This window comes from Spermophilus citellus, assembly GCF_964194105.1.
Source record: "Spermophilus citellus genome assembly, chromosome: 9".
Lineage (NCBI taxonomy): Eukaryota > Metazoa > Chordata > Mammalia > Rodentia > Sciuridae > Spermophilus > Spermophilus citellus.
This window is the reverse complement of record NC_138191.1, coordinates 110,606,714-110,617,995: the sequence shown is the minus strand read 5'-3', so window position 1 is coordinate 110,617,995 and position 11,282 is coordinate 110,606,714. Positions and strand designations below refer to the sequence as shown.

The window sequence follows — 11,282 nt, the reverse complement described above, 5'->3', positions numbered from 1 at the left end:
TAAAATGATGTATGAAAGAGCTCAGTAAATAGTGTGTATTATTCTTGTAATTTCTTATGCAAGCTCCTTGAGGGTAGAAAAAATATCTTTCTCATCTCCTTATAGGAGCATAGCATTGGGTCCATCCTGAACATGGCTAGGCATTTTTAGAATAAAAGAAACAATCAAAAGTAGTTTCAGGGCTAGGGGTGACAGAGCACTTGCCTAGCATGCATGAGGACCTGGGTTTGATCTCCCAGCACTGAAAAAAAAAAGTAATTTCAGGCTGTACATCTAAGTTCCAGCAGTATTACTCACAATAGTCAAATGGTAGAAATAATTCAAGTGTCCATCCACAGATGATTGAATAAACAAAATGTGATTCGCATACAAAAAAATGGAATATCGTTAGTCTTTAAAAGGAAGAAAATCCTGTTACATGCTAGAACACAGATGAAATTTGAGGAAATTATGATAAATGAAATAAGCCAGTCACAAAAAAGACAAGGTGACACATGCCTGTAGTCCCAGCTATTCAGGAGGCTGAGGCAGGAGGATGGCTTGAGCCCAGAATTTGAAGACCAGACTGGGCAACTTGGAGAGACCCCATCTTTGAAAATAATAATCATCATCATAATAATGGTATGATTCCACTTAGATGAGGTACTTAGAATGGTCAACTTCACAGACAAAACGATGATCATTTCCTGGGTCTGTGGGGAAAGGCAATTGGTTGTTGTTTAACAGGTACAGAGTTTCAGTTTTATCAGATGAAAAGAATTTTGGAAATGGATGTTGGTGATGGTTACAAACCAGTATAAATGTATTTAATGCTACTGGTCAGTACATTTAAAAATGATTAAAATACTACCCTTTATGTTATAGATTAACATGCTACATACATTATATATTGAAACAATTAAAAATAAAAAGAGTCACTTCAAGGCTCTTGGTTGGAACAGAAGCAGCTGAAAAAAAGTCTGCTTAAAGTTTAAAATATTTAGATATAAATATTTTTTAATGTCTGTGAGCCTACCCATATATACACGTACTCCAAACGAGCTCATTTTTCTTTTCCTTACTGCTCTGAAGGGTGACATAGAGATCATCTGCACAGGAAGGATCTGAACGACCCACTGATTACAGGATAATATTCATGCAATGAGGTTAAAAGCACTGGCTGAAAAGTTCTTTCATAAAACCTGCTACATGAGAAGAGAAAATAATTTATGAGAACATGAACAATTAGCACTTTGTAAAAAAAGAAATAATGCACTTAACTTGATCCCTATATTTAACATCAATTAAAGATTATCCTCATGAATGAAACTCGACCTGGAAATTAACAAGGGATTTAAATTGCATTATGCAAGCAAAAGAGAGAAGCCGGAGCACTGGTTCAGGGCTTCGGATATTCGGCTACGATGGCATCTGTACAATACAGCTTGGCCATTTCTTCACATTTCTCTGATTTGCAAGAAGTTGCTATAAACATATAGGAACATTTGCTTCTGCACAAAAACCCCATGATAAAGATCCCTAGGCAGCCACAGACACAAGGTTGGCACCCTTCTTTTTTTTTTAATATTTTGTTGTTGTTGATAGACATTTATTTATTTATTTATTTATTTATTTATTTATTTATTTATTTATATGTGGTGCTGAGAGTCGAACCCAGTGCTTCACACATGCTAGGCAAGTGCTCTACCTCTGAGCCACAACCTCAAACCTGCACTCTTCATTTTTTTTAATATTTTAAAGTTGTTGATGGACCTTTATTTTATTTATTTGTATGTGGTGCTGAGAATTAAACCCAGTGCCTCACGCATGCCAGGCATGCGCACTACCACTGAGCCACAACCCCAGCCCCCTGCACCTTTCATTTTTAAAAATAACTTCTGGGTCAGTTTTTACAATAATAATAATAATAATAATAATAATAATAATAATAATAATAACCAAGAGAGTCTCTTTAAAAAGATGTCTGTGCTGCTCCAAGATTTGAATCTGGATCATTTCTATAAGACTATACAAGTGAATCTAGAGGGCAGGGCTAGATCAGAAATCATATTCAGTATCAACTGGTTTCAAATCACCAAACATTATACTCCCTAAAATGGGTGTAGACTCTAGCTCTTTTTGTGTGGTTTTTGAAATATTTAATTTACTATGTATTGAGGCAGCCTCTGTGCTCAGCAACCCATAACCCACCAGGCCTGAATTATTTTCTCCAGATTTGGGGTCTGGGACCTAGGTTCCTCTGCTTCCATGGTTCACAAACCTTACCAGGGAGGGCACATAGGATAGTGGAAGCACAGAAACTCTCAAAGAGGACAAGCCAAAGACCCTCTGGGTGCTCCAGAGCCTGCATCTAGAACTAGAGGCTGAGCTCTCATTTGTCTGCTGGTACAAAACATCCTTCCACTTCCCAGGGGACATGTCAGGACCAAAGCTCTGATGCTGATTGCTCTGAATTGCCCCACTGGGAAGAAGCAGAGTGCTTCTTGCCATCTTTCAGACCTCCTGGAAGAAAGGGTCTTGTTCACAGCCTGGAAAGTGCCCCCTGAGAAATTGACTTTTTTTTTTTCCTGTTGCTGTCACTCATGCTACATTTAAGTTTTCTGGTTATTGTGCCTAGTGTTGGATCTAGGGACAATTTACCCTTTAGCTGGGTGTGTGTGTGTGTGTGTGTGTGTGTGTGTGTGTGGAGAGAGAGAGAGAGAGAGAGAGAGAGAGAGAAGGAGAGAGAGAAAAAAAGTGTGTGTGTGTGTGTGCATGAGTGAGAAACAGAGAGACAGCTTTTGCAAATCCTGGCTCTGAGTGTGCATGTGCTGAGCACTGGTTTCCCATTGTTATCTTGGGAAAAGAGAAAGCAGATGTTAACCATTACCCCTTGAGAATTCACCTTGCTATGCTGTAAAATTCTGCATTATTAACATTCCAAAATCCTTCCACTCTTGTGTGCATCTTAGATGGGAGTGAATATTTGAGAATTCAAAAATGTGGAAGGATGGAGGTGGCAGAAGTTTATTAAATTGGCCCAGGGCAGTTTTGAAATTTGAAAGTTTCTCATACTCCATGGCTCTGGGCCAACTCTCGGCCGCCTCAGCTGAGCAGCCAGTGCAGAGCCTTCTCATCTGGAAGTCTTCTTTCCATCCTCGTTGAAGGTGAAAGAAAGGCAAGTATTTGGGGGTACCAAGGGAGGGCAGATTTGTCCAGCTCCATCTGGACTCTGGGGCACCCCAGGAACAGGGCACAGTAATATGGGGAAAATGCTCAAGGTTGCTTCGTAGTAAGTTGCATCAGATTTTAGCTAAATTAATGGATAATTTTTTGAAGAAAAGCCATTCTAAGACAACTTCCTTTTATATAAGTCAGCAATGAAACAGCAGTTGCTTCTTCCTCTGATCTGGCTGACCCATTGGAAAGTGAGAGATTTGGTGGGGGGGGGTGTTTGTTTTTTTCCTCTGTTTTGGGGAAAAAAAAAAGGAGAGAAGCAACAAGACCAAATATCTACTCACTGCAAAATTATGCCATAGTTGTAAAGGGTGTTTTCCAAACATACAAATGTGCCTTGAAACGAGACAACTGCAATAGAGCAGAGTGCTTAAGTCCAGGGCTTTGAAGACAGAAGTTACTTGAGCTGGGTTCTGTTTCCCAGCCATGTCACTTTAAGCAAATTAATTAACCTGACTGACCCTCAGTTTCCTCCCTTACAAAATGGGAATAACAACAGGACTGCTCTGAAGATTAAATGAGATAATAGATATAAAAGGCACAATATCTGGCACATAGTAGGTGCCCAATAAATGCAGTCTGCTATACATTATTATTTTCATCATCATCATTATTGTTAGGTCATTTTAAGTAGATTGGCCCCAGAATTAGTAGCATCCCCACGTCCTATCCTAAAAGCACAGCTGGGACTTTGTTTCATCATTAGCTAGATCCAGCTAGACCCCTGACAATAGGCTAAGTGTAGAATAGTGCCCCCTTCCAATGAATGGCACTTGTCCCCAGATTCCCTTCTCAGTTCTCAACCTCATCCCTAGATTTTAATTTCAGAATTCCCAGCTACAAAAGACTTACTAAGAACATTCTGGAGTACAGAAAAAAAGACAAAATAGAATCTAATTCCTGTAATTAACTAATTAACTGGAGCCCTCAATTAATGGAATTTTAAACTGTGTTGCCTTTAAAAGAAAGGAGGGCCCACTACTCATCTCTGTCTCTTCCCAGGGGTAAATGGACCCCTAACCTAACTGCCAGCCTAAGGAAACTCAGGTGAGCCCTGGTACATCCTGAGCCTCAGGCATCCCAGGAAGGAAGATGAGTTGTGTTTGTTGCAAAAGGGTCCAACCGAGCCCAGAGGAAGCGATACGTTTTTGTGCAAGATTGCCACAGATCAGGGAGAAACCGAAAAGGATGGTCTCAGCCCAAAATAACAGGGCAATTTAGCTGACCCAGAGCCCGCGTTCCCAGGCGTGTCGTGCAATGGGAGAGTGCAGAAGCCGCTGCGCCGCGCCGGGTGTGGGAGGCTGAGCGCCGCTCCCTGCAGAGGGAGCTGTGCAGGCGCTCCCCCGCCTCAGCAGACAGCCATCCATCACTCCGGAGCGGCAGCGGTGGGGACGTGAACTCGGTCACCTCCTCCCCCAGTCCCCTCCCCGGCAGGCTCCGAGGAGCCCAGGCGGTGGCGGCAGCGCGAGGAAGGGAACGCGTTGCACACTGGTTGGCTACCCCTCTGCAGGATGACGCCGCGAGAAGTTTTTCCCTTTCTTCCAACAGCCTCTCCCGCTGCCAGTAAGGACCGCTGCTCTAGGCCGTCGCGCACTGTCAAGGGGGGACTTCCCTGAGCCGCTAGGAAAGCTCCTCCGCCAAGAGCCAGCGCCCCAGGAGAAACCCACTTCCCCCTCTCTTGGCTGGAGGACAACCGACCCGTGCAACGGCCCTGGGGAGTATTACTAAGTAATTTGATGGCAGACCTGATGGCTGCCCGGTTCAAATGCCTCTGAAATCGAATTCTGCCACCCTATGCATCCTCTGTGCTCAAGTCCCAGTTAAAGCCTGCGATCCCACATCCGGGTTTCTTACAGCCTAAGCCAAAGTTGATAGGTTCCATTGAGAGGGTGGCTCTGTCATGGAAATTGTGATCTCAACAGAGTGGCATTTGGTAAAAAGCAATTCTGCACACCTCCTTGCGCTGTATGTCAGGCTACTTCCCCTGGGGGTGACACAGGATCAGGAGATATTCACAACACCTTTCCCTGCTGCCCTCATAGGACCTGCCCTATAAGACCCAAAACGGTGTAGGCATGGCCTAGAGAAGCCCCCAAGGGAAAATCATGCCCCTTAGATGCCCAACCCCACTCCAAGGGCCTAATAATGGTCCATGGACTCTGAACAAACTTTCAAGTGCTTTTCAAAATTAAAATTAAAGTAGGAAAGTCTTTTGAGCAGGTCTTGCAGCAGCAAGAGCACTGGAGCAGGAGACCGGGATGCCACTAGTGACCTTGGCAAAGGCCTGCACTACCTAGGGCTGAGCATCCTCACCTTGGAGGGCCAGGACAAAGCCCTTCTGCCACTCTGCCTAGGGTACAGTTAAAGAAGGCCAGTAGGCCAAGCCAAATGCAGGGTAAGACCTTTTCCTTGTAGAAAGGAGAGCACCACTTCCTGGGGAGAAACTAAACGGAGAACAGAGATGAGAGGGACTTTCTAGACCCCATCTGCCCAGGAGGTAGATCCCAGTACAGGAAGAAAGGCCCTTGAAGGAACAGACTCTAAGACTCTGTGCACAAAAGAAAGAGGCAGTAAGGTGAATGGATGAAGTCACTGACCCCAGCCTCCTGGGTCCCACTTCCTCTCTGTTGTAGGAAAGACAGGTTTCACTCCACCACAGCCTTCTCTACACATTCTGAAGGCTCTTGCACAGTGGCTGGGCCAGGTCCCAAAGCATGGTCATCTCAGCTACCAGCCAGTAGCTGCACACCCAAAGGTGCGACCACAGAACTAGGCAGGAGTGACTCCATCACTCCTGCCATCGTGGGTCCTGGATGGGAGGAAGTCTTGATCTTGGGTTAGTTCTAAATAGATTAGGCCAAAATATTGCCAGGAGGCCTCCGGCCTCGGATACCCCATTCGCAGCCTCGTCCACGTCGCGTCCCGCACTGCCCAGGCAGGGCTGAAGGTGCCAGTCACTGAGCAGAGATCTCCAAGGCCAGATCCGCTGCATTTTCGGACCCCATGTAGGAAAACCAGAAAGAGGGCCGGCTCAATGCCTGCGGGGGACGGGGAGCTGTTTTCGGCAACGCTCTTCTTCCTTTGGTCATTTGGACCCTGTAAGACCGAGCTGGGTACCAACGGGAGCGCCACCCATTGAGCAGCCCACGGGGTCTCCAGTCAGACCCTCCTGAGCGCGGCCACCGCACCCGCAGCGTCCCTGCAGAGCCCCCTCCTGCCCGCGGGCCGCCCTGCGCCGCAGAGACCAAGGCTGCCATCTAGCGGGCACCGCGGGCGGGCGCCGTCGGGGACCAGAGCCCGAGCCCGAGGAGAGGACTCCAGGGTTTTCTGCAGCTCCGCCGCGATTGGAAGCGGGAACTAGGGCTCAAACTTAAGCACTGCTGTGTGACCTTGGCAAGTCCCCAACCTTCTTTAAATCAAACGTCTTCTCCCTGTAAAACTGAGAAGCTAACGACTCCTCCACACAGGGTCGTCGGGAAACGAGAGACCCAGGGGATGTCGCACCCTCCTTCTCGAGACCACCTGCTGTATCCGCTCCACACCTTACTCTTGTCCAGCGGAGTAATGAGCTACCCCGGTACCCCAAAGGCAGGAGGTGGAAGGAGGCGCTGGGGAAAGCCCGCAAAGCAGGAATCCACGCTGAACAGCAGGATCCTTTTCTAGGAATTGTAAACCCAGAATTGTAAATAAAATGCTAATGATTTATTCGTGCTCAAACTCCGGGGGCTGCGTCGCAGCTTTTGAAGACAATTCCAAGCATGACTTTCCAGGAAGGCAGGCCTCCCTACAGCGCCTTCCAAGGCTCTGCAGGGGTCCTCCCAACTTGCCAGGGATGTGGCGGGACCGAAGTGGCTCCTGGTGGAGGCCAGGGAACCTGCCCTCTGGATGGGGTCAGAGGAGGACCGGACTTTTTTCACCTATGTGAAACTGCATCAAACCCTTTAGCCCTCACCCCTCCTTCATTCACTCACGAAGTCCTTAGTGGAATATTGGTATTCAAAACAGTCTTAGGGTTCACCTACCTTGGAAAAGGTTGACTTAACAATCCCACTACTAAAGACAGGGAGTGACTGGAGGAGAAAAGTCTTTAACTTGGACTTTAACTTGGAAGATGAGCTCTATGACAATTCTGAGAATCTCTAGGGGGCTCCTTGGAGATGGAGTCCAAATTTCTTCATAAGTCTTGGCTTCCTTCCATATGTTAAGGTATTTCTTTAAAGGGTGAGCCTTGATAGAAGAAAAAGTTGGCTACGACCTACATACTGTGGGGTCGGGCTCCAAATTCCTCAATAGGACACCCATAGCACAAGAATTAATAGCTAGAATCAACAAATGGGACTTGCTCAAACTAAAAAGTTTTTTCTCAGCAAAAGAAACAATAAGAGAGGTAAATAGGGAGCCTACATCCTGGGAACAAATCTTTACTCCTCACACTTCAGATAGAGCCCTAATATCCAGAGTATATAAAGAACTCAAAAAAATTAGACAATAAGACAACAAATAACCCAATCAACAAATGGGCCAAGGACCTAAACAGACACTTCTCAGAGGAGGACATACAATCAATCAACAAGTACATGAAAAAATGCTCACCATCGCTAGCAGTCAGAGAAATGCAAATCAAAACCACCCTAAGATATCATCTCACTCCAGTAAGATTGGCAGCCATTATGAAGTCAAACAACAACAAGTGCTGGCGAGGATGTGGGGAAAAGGGTACACTTGTACATTGTTGGTGGGACTGCAAATTGGTGCAACCAATTTGGAAAGCAGTATGGAGATTTCTTGGAAAGCTGGGAATGGAACCACCATTTGATCCAGCTATTCCCCTTCTGGGTCTATTCCCTAAAGACCTAAAAACAGCATGCTACAGGGACACTGCCACATCGATGTTCATAGCAGCACAATTCACAATAGCAAGACTGTGGAAGCAACCTAGATGCCCTTCAATAGACGAATGGATTAAAAAATGTGGCATTTATACACAATGGAGCATTACTCTGCATTAAAAAATGACAAAATTATAGAATTTGGAGGGAAATGGATGGCATTAGAGCAGATTATGCTAAGTGAAGCTAGCCAATCCCTAAAAAACAAATGCCAAATGTCTTCTTTGATATAAGGAGAATAACTAAGAACAGAGTAGGGAAGAAGAGCATGAGAAGATGACTAACATTAAACAGGGATGAGAGGTGGGAGGGACAGGGAGAGAGAAGGGAAATTGCTTGGAAATGGAAGGAGACCCTTAGGGTTATACAAAGTTACATACAAGAGGAAGTGAGGGGAAAGGGAAAAATAATACAAGGGGGAGAAATGAATTACAGTAGAGGGGGTAGAGAGAGAAGAGGGGAGGGGAGGGGAGGGGAGGGGGGATAGTAGAGGATAGGAAAGGCAGCAGAATACAACAGACATGAGTATGTCAATATGTAAATCAGTGGAAGTGTAACTGATGTGACTCTGCAATCTGTATACGGGGTAAAAATGGGAGTTCATAACCCACTTGAATCAAAGTGTGAAATATGATATATCAAGAACTATGTAATGTTTTGAACAACCAATAAAAAAAAGGGTGAGCCTTAAAATAAATTAATTAAACTTAAAACTATTCAAGCCGTGTGCATTTGCATCTTCAGCTACCAGGGTAGCCTGATGCCTGAACCTGCTGGGTCAGGTTCACCAAGAAAACAGGGCCCAGCTGACTGCAGTCCAGAGCAGCAGAGATGGCCTCACTTAGCTTCCTCTCCCCACACAGCCAAAGGTGCTCAAGAGACCCTAGTTCCTGGTTCAGAGCTCCCTGGAAAGGTTTCAGTAGACCCAGTCTTCCTCCTCCAGGCCAGGACACACAGAACTGCTCCACCCAGCTGTCCAGCAAACACCTCCTGGCAGAAGCACGTTGCAGTCTTTGTTGGTTTTTATTAAGAGCTTCTCTTGCCCGCACTTCTTTTATGCAATTTCTTGAGGAATGTTGAATCTCTGATTAATAATGACCTTTCTAAGTTCCTTTTGAATATAAAATTCAAATATGATCATGATACCTAACTCCACCAACAAGCTGGTTTTTTGCATTTGGTGACCCTCCATCAGACCACTAGGGAAACGTTCCTCAGCCACTGGTAGATCTGTGTCTGAGCTGTTGAGGAGATACAGGGGTCCTGTAGAAGAAGCCTGTACTAAGTGACCTTTATTCTTTTGTTCCTTGGAAAAACTTATTGATCTTTTCCTATGAACTGACTCATATGGGGGAGCATTGAGGATATCAGGCAGGTAAAACAATCCTGCTCCCAGGGGGCTCATAGCCTAGGTCTGGTCTCCTTTGTAAAGCAAGGAATTCTGGGATTCCTCCTCCCTGCCCACCAGAATGAAGATGCAGACCCCAGGCACAATCCTGTGTCCCAGAATTTTTTAAGGAATTCGTGGGGGGGGGGGGGAGATCCCTGCAGTTAAAAAAAAGAAAAAAAATAGCATTTGGTCAGGGCAGCAGCCAGGATCAGAGTTCAAACATTAACCTCTTTGGGACACCCTTATTCCAAATGCCCACCCCTAAACTGAATTATATCAAGTATCACACTTTATTTCACAGGGCAGGCTTCTAGCATAGTTCTTAAAAATACAGTAAATACATTAGCAATGAAAATTAATCAAATTCAACTACCTGCTACAACATGGATGAATTTCACAATGCTGGATCAAACAAACCAGACACAGAAAAGCATAAGCATACAATATGATTCTATTAATGTAAGTTTAAAAGCAGGCAGGAATAAGCTAATTGGCTGTAAAATTATGAAGGCAATCAGAGAAATGGTCATTACCAGGGCTGGGGGTATAGCTCGGTGGTAAAGCACTTGCCTAGCACGTATGAGACCTGAGTTCAATCCTCAACACCATGAGAAAAAAGAAAAGTGGTCATCACTGAGGTCAAGATAGTGATTTCCTCTAGAAGGGAGAGGGTTGAGATAAGGAATCTTATCTCACACAGTGGGTTTTTGTGGGTCCCGCAACAGCTCAATCTTTTTTTAACTTGGGTGGTAGTTACAAAGATATCTGCTTATAAATTATTTGTCAAATTGTATCTGTGTTTTATGGACTTCTCTATGTATGTTTCAGCTCAGAGTAAAAAAACATGCTAAAGAAAAGGGAAGAAAAATATCCAGCCTATTTTTAAAATGTATTGCAATCTTCTCAAACTGAATTTTTTAGTTTGAGTGTCTACACTCTGCCTGAATTCTCTCTGTGTCGAGCTTTGGGTGATTGCAACAGCTTCTGACATGACTCAGCCTCATAAATACAGAGGAAGCAACAAGACCTAGCTCTGCAGCCTTACTGATACACTGAATGACCTCTGGCCAGTCCCTTTGCTCTCTGAGCCTCAGTTTCCCCTGCTACACAGTGAGAGGGAGAGGGGAGATGATTTCCCAGACTGCTAGTTATGTGAGAGGTACCTTGTGTGTCAGATGAGGTTTTCCCTAGACCTCAGCAAATCCTGCAGTGATGTTACACTCCCACAGCAAGCGAGCATCCCCAAACACAGGCCATCAAACACTCAAGGTGGCCTCTGAAACTGCCACAAAGACTGCTCCTGGGGGGTGTGGGCACCCTTCTTCTCACCTCCTTTCAGAATCTGCAGACAGAGATTCACCTCATCAGTTCTCAGATTCCCCTCCTCTGCAGAGGCCAGAGCTGTCTTTGGGCCCCATGTCCCTTGGGGCTGTGAACACCGCTAAAATCCCATTGATTAATCGGGTCCCACCCTCGGATCAATGGCTGGCATTAGTCGAGCTTAGCGCAGTTTTATTAGTCTGGCTGCCCTCTTGCAGATGTTATAGATGAAGAAATAAAATGAGGAGGAGAGGGAAAAAGGACAAAATCATTAGTCTGAAAGAGGCAAAAGAGCATCTTCTCTGTTTTGTATTCAGATTCAGAGCTGCGCTGTCCAAGCCAGGAGCACACACAACAATCCATTTGTAAGCTGTTTCCAGAAGTTCGGACCAGCCTCCTGATTTCCCATTTTGCCTGAAATCTAAGATCCCAGGAGCATTTGGTCTGTTGCAACCGCCAGCTCCGTC

General features: G+C 45.2%; 1 protein-coding gene across 1 annotated transcript in view; it reads right to left on the bottom strand.

Moving 5' to 3' along the window:
- Nucleotides 1-618: 618 nt before the first annotated feature.
- RRAGC (Ras related GTP binding C) overlaps nucleotides 619-11,282 on the bottom strand; it is a 42,212-nt gene continuing 31,548 nt past the window's right edge. Inside the window, exon 7 of the mRNA XM_081307533.1 lies at nucleotides 619-692. Within this exon, the coding sequence (XP_081163659.1) occupies nucleotides 634-692 (59 nt within the window). The 3' untranslated portion in view covers nucleotides 619-633. The remainder of the gene's footprint in view (nucleotides 693-11,282) is intronic.